The sequence below is a fragment of the Haplochromis burtoni genome, unplaced genomic scaffold (genome assembly GCF_018398535.1).
Source record: "Haplochromis burtoni strain Fernald_Lab_line unplaced genomic scaffold, NCSU_Asbu1 Contig_100, whole genome shotgun sequence".
Classification (NCBI taxonomy): Eukaryota; Metazoa; Chordata; class Actinopteri; order Cichliformes; family Cichlidae; genus Haplochromis; species Haplochromis burtoni.
Genome location: NW_024582461.1, coordinates 123,111 through 143,790, shown reverse-complemented (window position 1 = coordinate 143,790; position 20,680 = coordinate 123,111). Strand labels below are relative to the sequence as shown.

The 20,680-nt window shown below is 37.5% G+C and overlaps 2 protein-coding genes and 1 long non-coding RNA gene across 3 annotated transcripts; 2 read left to right on the top strand and 1 right to left on the bottom strand.

Moving 5' to 3' along the window:
- LOC102303442 (green-sensitive opsin) lies at positions 1 to 2,101 on the top strand. The gene is made up of 5 exons (XM_005927514.3): positions 1 to 478; positions 569 to 737; positions 931 to 1,096; positions 1,224 to 1,463; positions 1,549 to 2,101. The coding sequence occupies exons 1-5, from the start codon at positions 94 to 96 to the stop codon at positions 1,645 to 1,647; spliced, it is 1,059 nt and encodes a 352-aa protein (XP_005927576.1). The 5' UTR covers positions 1 to 93; the 3' UTR covers positions 1,648 to 2,101.
- A 1,547-nt stretch (positions 2,102 to 3,648) lies between these two features.
- LOC121814897 lies at positions 3,649 to 7,576 on the top strand. The gene is made up of 3 exons (XR_006054642.1): positions 3,649 to 3,917; positions 5,532 to 5,647; positions 7,079 to 7,576. It is a non-coding gene; the product is annotated as an uncharacterized LOC121814897 (long non-coding RNA).
- A 2,588-nt stretch (positions 7,577 to 10,164) lies between these two features.
- On the bottom strand, positions 10,165 to 13,596 carry LOC102302638 (green-sensitive opsin). Its single transcript, XM_005927513.3, has 5 exons — positions 13,129 to 13,596; positions 12,863 to 13,031; positions 11,313 to 11,478; positions 10,803 to 11,042; positions 10,165 to 10,557 (listed from the first exon to the last, which is right to left on the bottom strand). Exons 1-5 carry the CDS (start codon positions 13,511 to 13,513, stop codon positions 10,459 to 10,461), a joined length of 1,059 nt encoding a protein of 352 aa, XP_005927575.1. The 5' UTR covers positions 13,514 to 13,596; the 3' UTR covers positions 10,165 to 10,458.
- Between the last annotated feature and the right edge of the window lie 7,084 nt (positions 13,597 to 20,680).

Here is a 20,680-nt window from a genome sequence, read left to right as displayed (position 1 = left end):
GTATAAAAATCACAGGGTGTAACTTGAAACATCGTCACCGTCCACACAAGTAGACTTTTTACACAGACACAACTAAACAGCTGACTAGCAAAGATGGCTTGGGATGGAGGAATTGAGCCCAATGGCACTGAAGGCAAGAACTTCTACATTCCCATGTCCAACAGGACTGGGATTGTTAGAAGTCCTTTTGAGTACACTCAGTATTACATGGCAGACCCGATAATTTACAAACTCCTAGCTTTCTACATGTTCTTCCTGATCTGCACTGGGACTCCCATCAACAGCCTCACATTGTTCGTAACTGCTCAGAACAAGAAGCTCCGGCAACCTCTCAACTATATCCTGGTCAACCTGGCTGTGGCTGGACTCATCATGTGCTGCTTTGGATTCACCATCACCATCACATCAGCTCTTAATGGCTACTTCATTCTTGGACCCACCTTCTGTGCTATTGAGGGATTCATGGCCACACTTGGAGGTAATAAAGAAAGCAGATCTTTTCAGGGTCCTTTCTATTTCATTGGTAGATATACAATATCAATGAATAACTCACCTTTTCTGTCTACAGGTGAAGTAGCTCTCTGGTCACTTGTTGTCCTGGCTGTTGAGAGATACATTGTGGTCTGCAAACCCATGGGAAGCTTCAAGTTCTCTGGAGCTCATGCTGGTGCTGGAGTTTTCTTCACATGGGTCATGGCAATGGCTTGTGCTGCACCTCCACTCTTTGGATGGTCCAGGTAAATTCTATTTCTTTTCATTTCATCATAATGATTTTAAACAGTCAGAATACTGCACAAAGGAGATTAACAAGATGAATAAGTAGTTAGTTGTAAAGGTCTTGAAATATTATGAATGTTGAATAAAAGCTGGATAAAAGCTAATTTTATTGAAGAAATACATGAGATTTTTAAAAAAAATTATCTCACACAGGTACATTCCTGAGGGAATGCAGTGTTCCTGTGGTCCTGACTACTACACACTGGCTCCAGGTTTCAATAATGAGTCATATGTCATCTACATGTTTGTTGTTCACTTCTTCGTTCCTGTCTTCATCATTTTCTTCACTTATGGAAGCCTTGTGATGACAGTCAAAGCTGTAAGTGAAGCTAAAGTTCTTAAATTATTTATAATAGATCAGTTAATCTAACCAAGCTAGCCATTGCTACTGTGGAATTTATTGCACCTTGCTATTATTGATTACATTTAAATGAAAAACTTAACAGGCAGCAGCACAGCAGCAGGACTCAGCTTCTACCCAGAAAGCTGAGAAGGAAGTGACCCGTATGTGTGTCTTGATGGTCATGGGCTTCCTGGTAGCTTGGACACCGTATGCTAGCTTCGCCGGTTGGATTTTCATGAACAAGGGAGCTTCTTTCACTGCCCTCACTGCAGCCCTCCCTGCTTTCTTTGCAAAGAGCTCCGCTTTGTACAACCCTGTTATCTACGTGCTAATGAACAAACAGGTTGGTGTTACGTATTCTCATAGTTTTATTCTCTGTTTTTCAGTCTTTTACTATTTTCTGAGTTTCTGAATTGGCTGTCTTTCAGTTCCGTAACTGCATGCTATCCACCATTGGAATGGGCGGCATGGTGGAGGATGAGACCTCAGTTTCAACAAGCAAGACAGAGGTGTCCTCTGTGTCTTAATCCTGATGGCATCTTCAGATCTATGGACATTGATGATTGCTTCCAGATTTTAGAACATCCCATTAGAATCATTTTGCCAAATGGATTTAACAAATGGAGTCTGGACCAAAAACACTAAGGAATTCTATGTTATCTGTGAACTAACAGAAAGGCAAATGCATTTTCTGTTGGGATGATGTTGTACAGCAATTGTGTGTCTGTGTGCATGTGAGAGCATTTGAGAGAGTGAATATGAGTGAACTTGTAAACGAAAAACACCTCAAACTGTAAACCTGCTGAAATGTGACACTTGTACCTGATGAATGTACAATCACATGTTGATTGTTTTCATGCAATTACTTGGGGGAGCATATATTTCACTGGTCTACCAGTGGTGTTATTTTTATGCATTATATGAAAAGGAAAAAAAAATATAGGACTGAGTAAATATAATAAATGCATGCATAAAAAGAAACATACTGGTGTGGTTGCTTAACTTTTACATGCTGGTTTGATTATCTGCTGCTTAAAACCAAAGCAGAACATCACACATTTAAGGGACATTTTCGATTAAATTCCAAACTTTTTTTTTCTTGAGCAAAATATAAGATTTAGCTAATGCAAATTATGGCTAGCTGAAGTAGTAGCCCGGCTATTTCCAAAAAATATACCAAGGTGGAACATCCAAGTCACAGATGCACATTTGAGATTAGCTGCCATCACAGTATAGTCACACTGATAGTAATCCTTTGTAAAGCTTCTGCTGAAACAAGAACAGAATGTGTCATTTGGAACTGCTGCAGAAACACTAGGTCATGTAAATCCAAATCCAGTTTATTTATATAGCACGTTTAAAAACAAAAAGTTTGCCCAAAGTGCTGTACAGAAACACAGGGTAAAACACAAGATACAACCACTGACACTCACATAAAACATAATAAAACACATAAAAACCATATCAACTCAAGCCAGTCTGAACGCTATCGAAAAAAGGTGTGTTTTCAAAAGCATTTTAAAAACAGGAAACGAAGATGCCTGTCTAATATTTAAAGGCAGCGTATTCCAAAGTTTTGGGGCCATAACTGAAAAGGCTCGTTCTCCTCTACATTTAAGCCTTGATTTTGGGACAACCAACAGCAGCTGGTCAGCTGATCTGAGGGTCCGTGAAGGAATATAAGGCTGAAGTAACTCGGAAAGGTATGGGGGAGCAAGACCATTAAGGCATTTAATTACAGCAACTGCTTTATACTCAGTGTTTAGTTCTCAAAATCTTTGCCAATGCACATTTGAAACACATGAAAAGCTTTAGGTTCAGTAGAAGTCATGTTGCAGCTTAGGTAATATACAATTGTAACAAGATTGAAGGTCAGTATTTGTTATGGCCACATTTATTCTTCAGCACAGTCTGAACTCTCATAGGCAAACTTTCTTCTTTTTTCTTTAAGAAGGCTTCAGGAATAATTCTGCAGTCTTCTTGAAGGGCATTCAGAGCTCTTCTTTAGATGTTGGCTGCCTTTTGTTCTGTTCTCTGTCAGGATGATTTTTCGTTTTTTATTCAGGTATGCTTTTACTGCACTGGCAGTGTATGTGGAATCATTCCCGTGCTAAAATTAAGCTGTTCACAGGTGCTTACTACCTGTTATTGCTGCTGGCGCGGTCTCTGCGCACAGAAAATCTGCGTTGCGCACAAAAAAAAATCTAACCTGAATTGAAATGAAAATTAATACTTTAACAATCCTGTTTTGCAGTGTTAGTCAGTGAGGCGTGGCTGATGTGGAGTGAAGTCACGTTAATGACAACGTGCACAATCATTGGAGATGTGAGCAGGACAGACGGAACAATTGAAATTAGAGGGAACATTGCTGAGGGAGTGCAACACTCCGACAACTAGAAGTTGATGATCTATTATCATGACCCATCTATTTCTTGCATTTCTGTGGTCTTCCTTATCACATTAACAGTTATGAGTGAAACTTAAATTCACTTTGAGTTCTAACTAATCCTCAAACAAAAATATTTACATTATAGCTGCTTTTTAATTAAATCTTTGGTAAACCGTTGCAAATGTTGATCATAGGATCTGGTCTCAGACACTTTACTTTGCAGCCCAGTAACAGGATTACAGCCAGAAGACTGTTAGGGAAGTGAGATGTGTGTGCGTCATGATGTGCGTCTAGTACTTTGGATACCATATGCCACTTTCACTGCATTGAATCTCCCTTCAGTGCCATCATCACCTTTAGAGGTTAACAGTGCACAGTCCTGTTATCTGTGTGCTGATTAACAAGCAGGTTGGTTTATGTATTATTTGTCTTTCTTTTTCTTTCTGAGCCGATTGTTTTTTATTTGGGTAAGTGCATGCTGGTGGTCGACAAGGTGATGGGTAAGACTTCACTTTCTGCCCACAAAACAGAAACTCCTCTGTCTTTTAAAACACATTTTTCTATATCGGGACATTTTGCTTTTTAATTGTCTGTTTGATGTAGAATATATTTTGATGCGCACTAGTCAACATGTTGAGTCCGAACCACTTGATTTGGACAACTTGATTCACAAACACGAGTGTTTGTGAATTTAAAATTGCGTATCAGTGTATGTGTGCTTACTTTAATTCCCCCTGCTATTTAAGGTAGTGATATACGCTTGATGTAGCACCATTAAATCTACATTTCATCTTTTCATTTTCATCTTTTATCTTTGTCTTTTTTAATGCTGCAATTTTTTAATGAAGCAAATGGCATATAATTTAAATATTGCATTCATCAGGCTTTAAATTGGCTAATAGCAGCTGACAGAAAAGCTTGCTTTTTTCCCCATGAAGAATTCCTGCCATGCTGTTCAGGGCTTACAATTATTTTAGTGTTCCTACTAAAGATTTAACCTGGCCAAGCACATATCTCTCCTTACTGACAGTAGAGGGCAACATCTCCCACAAGAGGCATCTTTAGATCATGTAATTACAGTTACTCAATCAAGACGGCGCTGACACAAAAGGGTGTGGTAAAGCTAGATCAGGTTAATCCACTTAATAAAGAAAAGAAGTGAGTCAAGCCCACCAGGGCTGCACACCTTAGCTTTAGAACACCAAGCGCTATGAGTTGAATGAACTATACTGGTTGTTTTAAAATAGATAAATGCCATAGGAATGTGTAAGTTGGTAAGATCTATCTGAAATATAAGCATAATGTGACAGCATAAGGGCAGGAGTAAACAATACAATAAAATACCCAAGTTCACGCACATGTGAACAAGAACATGAGATATTTTAAGTCCTCCACATTGGGCAGCAACTCATGACTGAGAGCTATGGACTCGGACTTGGAGGTAAAAATTCTTATCCCACTGCTTTACACATGACCGCAATGAACTATGTCAAACGTTGTGGTTATAAGCCTGTGTATAGAGATGCTGACGCAAATTTTAGCTTAAAAGCTTTTTAGCAATGTACTTTTGTATGTGTCAATATCATCGACTTACTACAACCCTGTAACAGTAGCCTCTTTATGTGGTCATAAAGAGGCTACTTAATGCCCTGTACACAATATAATAAGGTATTATATAATACCCTGTACTTACAAATTAAGGTTATTTTCAAAGATTACTGAACAAAATAGATTAACAAACCATTACAACGTTGACTGATAATTTGATGTGATAACACTGATGTGTATACTAATTGGTGGCCAGCTAATGAAATGAAAGAAGATCTCTATTCATTTATCTGTCTGATTTTCTGGGTGGCTGCTGGTCTCTTCTTTACATCACTTCCATATTCCCACGCTGTCAAACTCAACGCTGTCGTCATCACTCTGGCCCAATCATTTTGTTGCCCTGCTCCTGCGAACCAATCAGTTTTTGTCCCATGTGCTATAAATCTCACTGCTCTTCTGTCATTCTTCCTGCAGGATTCCCATTCGTGCAGTAAGGCTCCTCCCAACATCAACCTCATCCTTCATCAAGTCTTCATCTGCTGCATTTCTGCCAGCATGTTTCAAGGCTTTGGGAGTCCTGCCCTACTTCTGTCAGTGTTGTACTCGCTCTGCTATGTAGCTACATTGTTGTCTAATCACAAAATAATGCATTTATTAAAACTCTGATCTACATTAAATGATGTTTAGTTCTTTCAAATGTTATCTCTTAATGAGTTGCATCAAGAAGGGCAAAGCTGCCAAATCAAACATCCACCCACTGCGGTGACCACTTGTAAATAGGTGCTTTTATTAGTAGTATTATAAATTTTGAGGGGCAGTCCTGTTAGTAAAAGAGGTAAATTTACTACTCTGAGAACACTAGCAACTGTTAAAGCTCTGAGTTAATAAATCAACATTGGAATAAAGTTCATGTTGATCATGCTAACCTCAATTAACCTAAATTTAAATTTTATATGAATTATATGAAATAATGATAATAATAATAATAATAATAATAATAATAATAATAATAATAATAATAATAATAATAATAATAATAATAATAATAATAATAATAATAATAATAATACAGGAGATAAATTGAAAAATAACAGATTTAAAAAGACTCACCAAAGGTAGTTAAAAGAAAAACAAAAAATACAGTAAAATGTTAATTGACAGAATAAACAATAAACAGACTTATAACAGTACAATAAATAGATTCAAGACCTTTAATGTTGTTGTGCAAGCATAAAAAAATCCTAGCCTCACACGGTGCATAGCATTAAATATGAAGCAAACATCTACACATATGAAAAGTATAAAATTTAAAAACTGTAACAAACGACAAAACTGATTTAAGTGATATATCCCTTTAAAAACAGAGAAACAACTTTCAAAGTGTTTTGACAGAACACTTAAGGGATAGAATAAAAGGTTAAAAAGGTTAAATATTACAAAAAAATAAAGCAAATTAATTAAAGAGCAAAAGGCTGCAATTAGGAAAACAAATAAAGAGAGATAACCAAAAAATAAGAAATCAAATGTAACAGAATCACTCATAAAGGGAAATCACTTATTCTGCTGGCCTTATCTCCTCAGCCGACCCATTTCAAAGCTGATGACACTAAAGGCAAGCCAACAGTGATCATCAGATTTAAGCATTAAAACAGCCAGAAGGGCCCCCAAGCAGGCATATATGGGGTCTACTATGTACCTAGATGCAGATGACATTTTAGTGATCAGTAAAGTCTATAATTCTAAGATGTAAAAGAAGCCAGGATAAGGGTGATGTGATTTTATCTTTTTTCTATAAAGTGAAAACAAGTCTCACACAAACAGTTTGGCCATTGTCCTACTACGCCTATATATCAACATGTACTGTAGTGTGTCTCAGCAATTATTATTTATTTTATTATCATTTCATTTCTTTATCATTTTAATTACAGAATATGATAAAAAGCAAAAAATAATAAAATAAGTAAATCAGGGATTTCCTAACTCCAACAGTAAAGAGCAATCATTATTCCTGTTTATTGCAGAATCAGTCATCTAAGCAGAGAAGCCCAGATCTCCCTCTTGCTGCTTCCTGCAGTTCTTCCAGGGAGACACCGGGATGAAGACAGCCAGCAGAGGCAATCACTACATCACATTCTGCATCCACCCCAGAGCTTCCTAACAGGGATATCTGCCCAAGACATGTCACCCTTGTGGCTCACAGGTTATTTTTACAAATTACATTTTCACCATAACCGTTTGCTTTAATGTTAGTTCCTTTTCGTATGCACTGAATAGCAATACATCATTCTCATTCTCGTATTCCTATTCGCACGAGTCTCCTCATGGTTATCTTGTGTGGTTACTCTTCCTGTATATTACATTCATAAAAAGAAGTCTGTGATTGGTTTGCATGTATGCACTATTGTGACAAACATCAGTAACTATATCAGTAACATTTGTGTTTCCACAAAGTTCAGGGATTAAATCTTTAGGCTGAATTAAACAGTTGCAAAATCTGTTTATTAGATGTGTTGGTTTCAGTGCTGTACATAAATGAGAATATTAATCTGTCTGTAACTTGAATACAGTGATTAAAATGCTTGTTGAGAATCCTGTAGTCATTTTAATTTATTAAATATTTATGTTTTATGTATATTTTATTAAATAACTGTGAGGGTAATGAGGAAGCTAAGGGCCTCACTTTACTTAATGTGACACATTAATTAGCTCACCCTTTAAAACCTGAAGGATGAAAAAATTACCAGAAAATTCACATTTTTTGAAAATGCAGTGTTTATTGAACCATTTGACAAATTTGTTTAAAAAATAATTACATTTTAATGTCTTTTAATTTATATCATATTTGCTATATCAGGCATTTTTTAAATCGCTTTTAAATGTTTGTGCAATTTATTTAGATTTTTCTTTCATTATTTATCTCTTTATTTGAATTTTTTTGATACATCCATCCATCCATTCGCTTCCGCTTATCCTTTTCCAGCTGTCATAGGGCGAAAGGCGGGGTACACCCTGGACAGGTCGCCAGTCTGTCGCAGGGCTAACACATAGGGACAGACAACCATTCACACTCACATTCACACCTAGTGGCAATTTGGATTATCCAATTAACCTATCCCCACAAGTTGCATGTCTTTGGACGGTGGGAGGAAGCCGGAGTACCCGGAGAGAACCCACGCAAACACGGGGAGAACATGCAAACTCCACACAGAAAGACCCCGGCCTGATGGTGGAATTGAACTCAGGACCTTCTTGCTGTGCGGCAACAGTGCTAACCACCATGCCACCGTGCTGTAATCTGATCGTTCAGTCTGACGTCACTAGCCGTGTCTGGGCCTAAACTCTGCTGCAGGTCCATATATCAAATGATCACTGTGGCATTACTGAGAGTTAAAACACTGTCTTAAGTCTTTCATCTTTAATAAAATGATCAGCGTTCTGCTCTACCAGGTGTAACAACTGAGTTTAACATCCAGGCATCCATGAAAACGGAATTTATGACATTTAACGGAGTTAGAAGTTAGCAGGAAGTTAGCTCGCTAGCTTCTATCTAAATACAATATAGCATGTCCTGACTGCGGGGTTTTGGAAACAAATTAAAACGTACAGCTCTGTTATCACTTCCAACATAAATGAAGACAGAAAACTAAACAGCAGTGACGTTTGTAGGGTTACTGAAGTTGGGCTAGCTGGTATATAATGATGTGCTACGTGACCGCTAGCGACACAGCTATGTTAGCATAATATAAACAAGCTAACTTTTTTTCCACTCGATAAAAGTTAACGTGAGTGTTCTCGGTGGTCAGGAACAAATGTAATCGCATGGCAGGATGCTGTAAAAGGACCAAACTTCAGCCAGGAGAACAACTGAGATAATCCATCCACAATACGAGGTTAGTCATTCATATACTGCTGCATGGGCTGGGCTGTAGTTACATCCTAAGGTTTTAAAAACTGAGCTTAAATAAATGATTAGCGGTAATAAAAGCCGAGGGAGGTCAACAGTGATCACTGACTTGTTTTAGGAGCTTTTTGAGATTAAATAGAAGAAAATACAAAGCATTAAACATGTTAACAACACAAAAGCCATATTAAACGCAGACTACTTTAGGCCCGGAAGTAGGATTCGTCACGTCATCACTTAACTCATTCACTGCCATTGACTCTATAGCCGTCAATTGCAGTGAATGAGTCAATGGGTTTAACTCATTCACTGCCAATGGCTGGCAGTGAATGAGTTAATAATCGGATTGTCATTCCCAAGCCTAGCTAAATAAGGAGGGGTTGCATCATAAAGGGCAGGTCGAAGCCCAGGTTAAAAATGACTGCCCCCTCTGCTGTTGGCAGAAGACAGAAGAGGAGGATATAGATGGGAAATGGTGTGAATGGGCATTGTGAACTGGGAAGGGTTCTCAAGACTGAATGACTGATAGCTGTTACAGGCTAACACCTCTGTTCAATAATGGCTGGATGTAGATGGTCTCCTTTACTCTCTCAAATCTCAGAATACTAATACTAATCACTTGATCAATGATTATAGGGTCGGTAAGCAAGTCTGAGGGCTATCTCCTAGTGGACAACCCCAGCAGGGGCTAAATAGCTGTGACTCTTTATCTTTTTTGTTGTTGTTATTTTTATTGGGGGGGGGTTTTTTTTTGTCTGTTTTGTTGTTTTTTGTTTGTTTGTTTGTTTGTTTTGTTTTGTTTGGGTGTTTTGTTTTGTTTGTTTGTTTGTTGAATTTGTTTGTTTGTTTTATTTTTTTTTTGATTGTTTGTTTTTGTGTGTGTGCGTGTTTCTGTGTTGGTTAATTTGGGGGGGTCGTTTTTTTACACTTAAGAAGGCTCTTGGATGAGAATTGAACTGTCAACAGGAACCAAAAAGAAATCCAGCTACCTTCATTTTAGGAACTTGTCTAGTGACTGTCATGACCTTGAGAACCTACAGAAACATATTGTTCCTGTACTTTTTATGAACTTTTTACAAGATATAAACAACATCTAATCTACTTCTGCATCTCTCAAACCTCTCAGTGGTTTCAAATAAAATCTAAGGATAAATTCTGGAACTGTTCAAATAAAGGCAACAACCAAGTAATAAATCTTTTCATGCATGCATTTAATATATTATTCCTAGGCTTTTGTTTATAAAATATAAACAGAATATCATGACAGAAGCTACGAAAACCTCTTTATGTCACAAATATACAATGGGGATTCTTATCCCATCAAAAAAAAAAAAAAACTTAGAATCAAGTTTTCACATACAATAGTAAGGAACAATTACAGTAAAATCCTGCAGATAAAAATGAACTTGTATCCATTTTCTCATGCCCATGTCAAGACAGTCATTCGGAATGAGAGAAAAGTCAGGAAGGAGTATGGCTGGAGATATGTAGGTAGTATTTTTAAGAAACGGAGGAGACTTCTGTCTTGCTGGTTGATACTGAGGTCTCATCTTCAACCATACCACCCATTCCAACTGTTGAAAGCATGCAGTTACGAAACTACAATGGGGATAAAATGAAGAAAAAGAAAAGAATGAAGGAAACTTCAGTGTGGTCTTTGTGATCATCCCAAAGCAAAGAATCCAATAAATGAGCCTGAATCTAATAAATATTTGCCATGAAAACTATTAAAAATAGGGTTTATAAGACATTACACGATAATTGCATGCAGCCATGAGGACAGATCGTAGCTGCTTACTTGTCCCCATAACTGCTGATTTGCAGGATCATAATAATAAACTGACCTGTTTGTTCATGAGGATGTAGATGATGGGGTTGAACAATGCTGAGCTCTTTGAGAAGAAAGCAGGGATAGCCATGGCTGTGGCTGTGAATGCAGCTCCCTTGTTGAAGAAGATCCATGCAGCAAAGGAAGCATATGGGGTCCAGGCCAAGAGGAAGCCGAAAACCATCAGGATGCACATGCGTGTCACTTCCTTTTCAGCTTTTTGGGTAGAAGCTGAGTCCTGCTGTTGGGATGCAGCCTGTAGATAAAGAAATCATTAGATAATGTCTGTGCTGAATTCAGTGTTGATGCTAAAACTATTCGATGACATGGCTTAGGTCATGAAGGCTGATCAGTTCAAATATGTGACCAAAATGTCAGCAGGTAAGGATGTTTGTTTTTTTCAGAATATTAGAGCAATGTTAGATATTATCTCCAACATTGCTCTAATATTCTGAACAACAACAACAACAACAAAAAACATCTGGATATAGAGGAACAACATTTAATTGAAATAAACATCACTTACGGCCTTCACTGTAAAGACTAAATTTCCATAGGTAAAGAAGATGGTGAAGACAGGGACACAGAAGTGGCAGGTGAACATGTATATGACATAAGATTCGTTGTTGTATCCTGGGGCCAGAGTGTAGTAGTCAGGTCCACAGGAAACCTGAATTCCCTCAGGAATGTACCTGGGAATACATAAAAGGTTAGTTGAATATGAAGCATCAGGTAAAAAAAAAAAAAGAAGAGGTTTTTAGCATCCACCGGTTGAAGTGAATGATATCACCTCAAAGGGAGAGATGCCAGCCTCCTTGAGATTTGCAAAGGCTAACCATTTATTAAACTGGTGCCAAGACTGTTTGTAAATCCTCTGTGTCATCCACAGAAGTTCTCAAAAAGTAGAACAGGAGGAAGAAATATTTCACTCAGCAAATCTTCATCAAGAGAAGCAGTTTAAATCCCAAAGATGCATATTCTCTGGAAATGTTACAGCGATACTTCAGTCAGAGGTACACATTATATGTACACAGTACATGTTTTTGAGGTACTTCCAGAGAAAATAGCAAATAATCAACTGATTTAAACAAAACTATTTATTGGGGGCAAAAAAGCTGAACAAACCAGAACATTGTCATCATTATGGTTTGAAACAGTCTCTTAATATAATTTTGTTAATATTACAACAAAGCTGAGACAAGATGTACCTCAAGTGTTTTAAATAACAGCTAAAATAGGAACCGCCGGTGGAGGATTGATGCTACTGAAATTCAGTCTATCCTCAAACTAAAGCAGAGAGTAACTGTATTTTTATGTAGGTTTTTTTTTTTTTTGACTTTTTGACTAGTTTGGAAAGTTCATTCAAACACTGCAGATGTTCTCACAGATGTGCTGCACTTGCTGGTTGCTATGCTTTCACTCATCCATCCAATCCTTGAGGTTTAAGTCAGGAGACTGTATTTATGAAGTGTCTAGTTCTTGTCTTCAAATTTTTGAGTTCGTTGTGCTGCTTTAAGTTTGTTTTCCTTTATTACTTCCCTTTGTTATTTCCTTTGCTCCTTTGTTGCTTCTTATTTTATCATTATTGTTGTTTGTTTGTGTGTTTGTTTTGTTAGCATATTACCATTTGTGCTAGCTGTCCTCTTTTTTTTTTGTACGTTCCTCTTGATTGTATATTTATCCTATGTATTCCTGCTGTCTACTATTATATTTTATTCTAGCACAGTTCTTGTGGAGCACCCACAATTTTGTTGTACTTGTACAATGACAATAAAGGGCTCTTCTGTTCTATTCTATTCTATTTTTCAGCCCTTCCTTTGCACAAACAGAGGATTTACGAGTAATCAACAAAAGTTTGGGTATGTGTAAGCTGATGTCTTATGAATGAAAGATGAATTATGTTTTTCAGCTTTTTATAATTCAAGCTTTGGGAATTTAATATTATCATCTTATCTGGAACAACTAAATTTTTTTAGAATTAGACTGAAACGCCTAAAATAAAAGACATTTCCATTCCCCTTGACTGCCATTCCAGACATGGGTAGGATACAGAATTTTGAGTAAATATCTCAGTACCTTGACCAGCCAAACAATGGGGGGGCAGCACAGGCCAAAGCCATGATCCAGGTAAAAGCACAACCCACTCCTGCATGGGTAGCTGTAAACTTGAAACTTCCCATGGGTTTACAGACCACAATGTATCTCTCAACAGCAAGAACCACAAGAGACCACAGAGATACCTGACCTGTTGAGAGGAAAGAGAGCGGGATGTATGATGAGAACCTTTAAACCATGTCACCTTTTACAGTTTCTTAAATCTGCCTGAAATTCCAAAACTTTACCTCCAACTGTAGCCATGAATCCTTCAATAGCACAGCTCAAAGGACCCAAGGCGAAATAGCCATTGACACAAGAAAAAATGGTGACTGTGAATCCAAATATGACCATGATCAGTCCAGCCACTGCCAAATTAACCAGGATAAAGTTGAGAGGTTGTCGGAGCTTCTTGTTTTGAGCGGTGACCAGCAGTGTCAGAAAGTTGATGGGGAATCCAGTAATGACAAGGCAAAAAATATAGAAAGCAAGCAATCTGAAGAACCATGGATCTGCCAAATAATACTGCGGATATTCAAAAGGACTCCTCACGAGTCCTGTCTTGTTGTTCAAGGGGATGTAGAAGTTTTTGCCCTCTGTGCCATTAGGCTCAAGTCCTCCATCCCAAGCCATCTCTGCTGATCAGTTGTCCAGCTAAGCTTCTTGGAGCACTGTTAATGCAGCAGAGTCTGCTTTCTAACTTCTTAAACACCACTGAGCAGCCACAGTTATATAGCCCCAAGGGGATGATGAAGATGGGCTAAGAGGATCTGAGAATTCAGCCCATAATCTCTGAGTATAATCACTTGTTACTTGGCGATCCTATTTCCTCCACATTTTCTTAGGAAGCATTTAGTAAATAAAACCATGACTTTTACCAAATGATGGTCACTAGGTCATTGAGAGTAGGCTTTTACCTGTTATTCATCCATTTAAACTGGGAGCGTTTTACTCATAGACCATTGCGTTTCATAAACAAGACAGAAATTCTTGGCGGTCTCAAATTTCTGTCACAACTTTAGCATAGGCCAAGCTTCAGACTTCGTGTTCACAAAGGTTTTCCACACAATTTCTTAGTGGGCAGACTCAACCCTGTCCACATGCAAGAGTGTCGTAAACCTTGGCAGGTGATATTTGCAGTTTATTTATAAAATGAAACAAACTAAAAATAAACTGTTTTTCAAGTCACCAGCACTTTTTGCACCGCTATATCAGGTGGTGTTTTGATACAGAGACCCACAAACCTCAGTGATTTATCATCGCTGAACTTGTGCCTGTGTCCTGAAATTGGAAATAGAATGGATACGCCCACACGTCGCAGCGCCGTGTTGATTAGTCCCATTAGTCTGCCCTAGTCTATTCACTTCCTTTTCCACTACAAAAAGACCAGAAGAAGAAAAAAGGACATGCTGTAAAAGGCCAACAATGCCAACATACTGTAAATGCTATAAATAGATGCTTTGTGCATTCTTCTTTCTTTCTTTTCACGGGACACATTCCCATTAACACCACAGGACTCGAAACCCTTACAGTCCTCTCCTCATTGAGCTTAGTCATGGGCTGTATTGTAAAGTGTTAGTGAAAAAACAAGTGATTTTAATTTGTGTAATTATATAGTTTTGGGTATGATAAGTCTGGTAAATCTCTGATTGTGAGTCACATGTGTGCACTGTGATCAGACACAAAATCTATGCTGACACCTACTCTCAAAAAAAAAATCTCTGCTTGAAATCAATGGGAATTCTTACAAGCATGTGTTTTTAACAGATTTGCTTAATTGCTAGATTACCCTTTCTTCTTATTGCACTTTATTGTGGGTTAAAAAAATGTGTAGTCATTTTTTCATTAAAGTCAGTGTTTCCATGACCTTAACCTCAAGCTGATTGCAATTATGTTTCAATGAAATTGCATTTGCTCTATTGTGCATACAGCAACACAATTAAGATGAGTTTTTTCCCATAATTTGGAAAGATCATTTCTCTTTCTCCTGCTGTGCTCCTTTAACAAAGCACACTTTGTTAAGGCACAGCTCATGAACTGCAACATCTTTAGTCTATTCAGGGACCTGTATATATGCTTCATCTGGCTCTGCATTGTGCTAAACCTTTACTTTAGATGTTGATGTTTGGGTTCCTTTAAGCTCAAGGGAGACAACATCTGACTGGTTTCCAGTTCTCACTCCCGAGGCGTAACATGTCGACGTTTTGTCACGTCCCGGAGGAGACCTTGGGCGTTCTTGTGGTACACGGCGGGTTATGGCTGGAATCCAGTGCAATGACGCTCCCGCGGTAATAGACATTCCAGCCCTAAACCTAACCTTATCCCTAGCCCTAACCATAACCTTATTCCTGATCTTAACCAGGACTATAATGATGTTAAATAGCGTGTTTCTAAGCGATTTGAAGAAAAAGAGCGAACATGTGTAGATGGAGTCCAGACGGTTCTCATATTTCCTGTTTTTTCCGAGGTTGTCATTTAGGAACGTGGTGGGTAGCCGAAATCGTAATATGTTGACGATTTGTCACCTAGCGTAAAATGTTACGCTTTGGGAGTGAGAACGTGTTGCCAGTTCCTGCAATTTATTCTTCAGCAGGATGGCAAATCTAATAACTACAAACATACAGCGATGGGCACTAAAAAAAAGCCATAAGAAGAACAAGAAGAACAGATGGTCTGGCCCTCACTTACAGAGCTTTGTGGTAAACATCATGGATTCAGTATGGGATTATGTAAAGAGACCGAAGACACTGAGACGGCCTAAATCCACAAAAGAACTGTGACAAGTTCTTCATGTTGGATTAAGATATCTGCCTAATGCCAAGGAAAACTATGCAAAACTGTACTTAAAATAACAAGTGCTGTTTTTCCTGGATTTTGATATTAACAATGATATTTTTTGTCAAATTAAATTTATTTTGGAAAGAAAGAATGGATGAATTAAAGATAATGTGTCAAAGTTTGCAGTATTACCCATGCAAACTATAAATGTCAACTCAGTACTCATGGGTAGTAATATCAGAATGTTTGATGAATGCTGGAACTGATATAAGACAAAAAAAAATCTAGTTGTTGTTGTTTTGTTTTTTTTTGCCCCATTCCTGCTTGCAAATCACAGTGGATTTAATTTACTTAAATTATTTTTGTTGCTTTTTTAAATTTAAATTGTACAGCTAATGTGAAGGTCTTTCTAAAGTCTCAACCAGTGACCAGCAGTCAATGAAATCCATTGTTTACCATTTGGTGAAGATGATCATAGGTCGGATTATTCAATGTCAGTGCAAAAAACCCTAAAACCAATTGTGAGCAAAGAAGAACAGACATTTTTATTCTGCTTAGTGTTTAGTGTAGGTTAGGATAGAAGTTTTAAAAAAGCAAAAGAAACATGTTGGAAAAGGAAAAAAACGCAGTTCAAATTGAAGACGCCAATATTCAGCTAAACAACCACACAGCAGTTTCTCTTAAACAAGTGCTAAGTAGCTGCTAATTTACTTCCCTGTCAGCAACACCATGTGATTTCATTATCTGGCTATGGTATCCTTTCCACCATCCCAGAGCACAGGCAGGCCTACCTGGACCTGCAGCCACGTACTCAGAAAATCAAATTTGAATATTTCAAGCATCCAAGAAAAAGTAGATGCATTCTTCAGGTATATGTGTCTGCCTGTGTGCCATAGTCTAGCGTTTGGTGACAAAACACTAAACCCATCAGCAGAACACCTTTTTCTGTCACTGGAAGAACAAGCATTGCTGAGGAAACCAGTGTCAAAATGGAAAGGGCCTTTTCACATGCCCTAGTGACACATTTGGCAGCATGATGGTGCAATTCAATTCAATTCTGTTTTATTTATATAGCTCGAAATCACAACAGTTGCCTCAAGGTGCTTTATATTGTAAGGTAGAGACCCTGCAATAATACAAAGAAAGCAGATAAAACCCCAACAATCATGTGTTCCTCTGTGAGCAAGAGCTTTGACAGTGGGAAAGAAAAACTGCCTTTTAAAAGGAAGGGGGATGGGCAGCCATCTGCTGTCAGTTGGGCTGAATGGAGGAAGACAAGACAAAGAGATAAATAGTTGTGCAGTGGTTAGCACTGTTGGGTCAAACCCCTGCTCACCTGCTTTAATCATTTAGAAGAAGCTAATTTACAGTTTTGAATTCCAGTCCCCCTCAAATGACTGAGTGAGAGACCTGAGAGAGCACAGACGGAAGGGTCAATAATGCTGTTGTTTATTCAGCAAAGGTGAGCGCTAATTAGCTAAAGTTAATGTGTCATTCATTACATTCCACAGTGTCACTCATTTAATGGCTAGACGGTCACTTTAAGCAAGGAAGTAGTGACAAGTCTGCAATATCTTTTTATTAGGTTAACGAAATATCGTATCACATATTATTGTGTTTATTTATATGACTGACCTCTTACAACATGTTTGCTGTCACCAAGTTAAGCATTGGTGCAGTTTGGCCAAAGCAATTATGTGACTGGGGTCAGAGAGGATAGTTTGCATTCATTTCTCCAGCCTACGTGATGCCTGCAGTCATGAACATGCTGAGAGTTTGTATGTTAGTGCATCCATTTTAATAACTGTCCGTTAATAAAATGGATAGTTATTGAGCCGGAAAAATAACTACCCATTATTTTCCAGCTCAACCCTAGTAAAATTAACAAGCAGGCAGCCTGTGTCTTCAGCCATCTGGGTGTTTCCAAAATGATGTGACATCATGTTGCAAATATGAATTGTTATAAATACTGATTAACGACAACATATTGTAGCCTGCATTCTGATTTTTGTCTTCTTTGCTTGGCTGGGATTTGACATTGGCTCCTGAAATTGGCCTCCAGATGATTAAAGCAGTCCATGTCAGCATATTAGGCTGAATTACTACAAACTTGTAGCAAAGTTGTAATAGACACACTTGATGCTACACTCTTCACTGCATAGTTTGGACATACTGGAGGCCTGGAAAACTGAGACTGTTAATCTATTTGTCAGATGTAGTGACTGCTCTGCTGGATAATAAAGATCATGCTCTTAATTAATTAGACAAGTCAGGAGCCAATTACCTCATTATGAATGCATATAAATTATGCCTAGTACTGGTAAACCAGTTCCTGCAAAGGCAGCAATAGGACCTTGCTTGAAGATGTTCTTTTACTTACCAAACAATGGCAACAATCCCAGGTAATACTGTGGGTTGTTGTTGTTATATCAATAACAACTAAAACTTCCAAATTACTCAAAACTACTTCTGTTTGAAGTCAAATTATGAACCTGTTTTTCTGTTTTGTAGTTCTGGGCAATGCAAGGATGGACTGTTGGCTTTCCAGTAAGGCAGAATATTTGGAGATGCACTTACATGCAGTTCAGCACAAAGCCAAAAGGTCATTGCTGGAAAGAAAAAAAAACAGAAAAGAATTCACAATGTACAAGAAAAATACTGAAAATATATCAAAGATGAAAAAGGCATCCATAAGAACCACAGACAAAGGCTGCAGTGGACAGTTTAAATTGTTTATAACCCTCAGTTAGAAGCTCTTTGTATGTCATGATAGCGGGCGATAATTCAAAGAACCAACAGTGAGTACCCCAAATTATATCACATGAGTCTGCAAAGCTCTGTGAAGCACCTATGGACTAAGAGTGCACTACCAGTCTGAAGCCACAAGTAATCTGTACACTACACTGAGGCAGTGATGACATTCACACAATTAGACAGACAGCCAAAAAGTATCACATCCTTTCCATGACCACGGACTGCTTTTACTCCTATACATCTCTCTGAGGTCATTTAAACAATTTCTTCTTCTAAACCATCAACATCTCACTTACAGCACAACCCAACCTGTCTCAGACATAAAAACCCATATTATTAATGATCTTTCCATGCACAAAAGTCTATTCTGGAGTTCCTAATAGTTTCCTAGTTAACTCATGGTATTCTCCATATACTGTACCGTATATGCTTGTCTTAGGGCCAAGCAACATCTAACCATAAAGGTAGTCTAAATGTTTATTTATTTATTTATTTTCAGTTTTTCTTTTTTTGACCTCCCTACTTTCACGAGGGGATTTGAATTGCTGTCTAACAAATTTTATAAATACACCTATCTTTAAGATACCTTGTACAGCTCATATTTTTATACATAGACAGCAGTAATCATATATTGGCTTTGATATGTCTTGTGTAATTTTTCTTAATACTTTGATACTTCATATTTATTTTAATATCTATTTATCACATTTATGTAGCTCTGTATTTTATCTTATTTGTATCTTATTTTTAAGATAAGAATATATTTAAATTTGCACACAGTGGGTCCAGGGAGAAACTATATTTCTACCCTGTGTATGCACATATTACAAAATTGACAACAAAGTTAACTTAAATTGAAAGTGAAGGACTACAAATTTTCTTCTCATCTGTCATTAAACTTTCCTACCTTATTGGTTGTATTTTGTTCATTATTTACAGCCACTATGACTAGGTAACTCTCAGAAAATTAACTGGGTGATCCAAAATACTGCAGTTCACGTTAGGGCTGGCTTTAATACTGCTAAGTTTGGGCGTTGCCTGAGCCACAGTTGATGCTTTTTAATAGCTGTTTTCTCTTTCCCTGTACCTTATATCCTTATCTGGCCTGATCAGCCTGCATAGTGAGTAACTTCCCGCTTCTTGGCAGAGCTTTTTTGTAATGAGTATCAGGTGCTGTTTAATAAGTTAATGAATTTTGGGAATCCTTATTGGCGGCCTCACTCAGCATCTTAATACCAATTTAAATAACCAGATAAGATTCATCCATTATGTTCATCAATTACAGTAACAGTATTTGCAAGTAATCCATTTACAAGCGCAGCCATTCAATGGAAAGAGCACAGTGAAGAAAATGACCAGACACTGCTGGATCTCTTTAAACTCAGTATTCATTTCAGATTTAAACAGGTTTTCCTGAGTTAAACAAACATTAAAGATTCCATCCCTTCCTGCTGTTGTTGGGTCATTCTACTCATAGGAACTAGACAGTAACTTTTGACTCCTTTGCACTATGTGAACCTTAATACCAGTTGAATTAACTAGATTACAGGCTGGAGTCAGTGTAATGAACAAAGTTTGGGAGCACATGAGGTAATCCCTTTACAAGAGGGTCCAGTCTTTGATGAGAAAAGTGAGCTTACTTCATTAGTTAATTAGTGTGTCAAAAGTCCATTACCTCATTAAATATTGAAGACCAATCCCTAATACTGATTTAAGCATTTTGTTTCCCCTTATATCTATTATTTTTCAGCTTAAGACCTTTGTATTCATAGTGTTAGTTACAGCTAGTGGCATATTTGTGAATAAAATCACTGTACAGTTCATATTTATCAATAAGCAGAAATGTGCAGGTGCACAGACATTGGAGTTAATCCTGCACTTTCTGTATGAAAAATTAAGTTGTTGTTTTTTTTAATTTAAAAATTAAGTTTTACTGATTTAAAGGTGATAAAATCTCAGCTATAAAAGCCATTGCCTATTATATTCCTTTTGTAGTTGTTGCAAAAAATGCCTAAAAATATAACAAGGCAGACAGACACAACACATAACACAATGACAAGTCAAAGTTTATTTATATAGCACCTTTTTAAATAACCTCTGTTGTCCAAAGTGCTGTTGAGTTATACAAGCAGTGACTAAATTAGTAATAAACTAAAAATATAAAATATAAAACAAGCAAAAAACCCACTGTGATTGCATAAAAAGGAACCATGACATTCTGCTCAACTAAATCTGAAAGCAGGTGAGAATAAATAGGTTTTTAAAAAG

Excerpts from the sequence above, each read along its gene's own strand:
- LOC102303442 (XM_005927514.3), top strand. The coding sequence starts at position 94 with ATGGCTTGGGATGGAGGAATTGAGCCCAATGGCACTGAAGGCAAGAAC. Across the intron at positions 738-930 it reads CCACTCTTTGGATGGTCCAG|GTACATTCCTGAGGGAATGC; the intron begins GTAAATTCTATT and ends TATCTCACACAG. Across the intron at positions 1,097-1,223 it reads TTGTGATGACAGTCAAAGCT|GCAGCAGCACAGCAGCAGGA; the intron begins GTAAGTGAAGCT and ends AAAACTTAACAG.
- LOC102302638 (XM_005927513.3), bottom strand. The coding sequence starts at position 13,513 with ATGGCTTGGGATGGAGGACTTGAGCCTAATGGCACAGAGGGCAAAAAC. Across the intron at positions 11,479-12,862 it reads CCATTGTTTGGCTGGTCAAG|GTACATTCCTGAGGGAATTC; the intron begins GTACTGAGATAT and ends ATGTATTCCCAG. Across the intron at positions 10,558-10,802 it reads ACATCCTCATGAACAAACAG|TTTCGTAACTGCATGCTTTC; the intron begins GTCAGTTTATTA and ends TCCCCATTGTAG.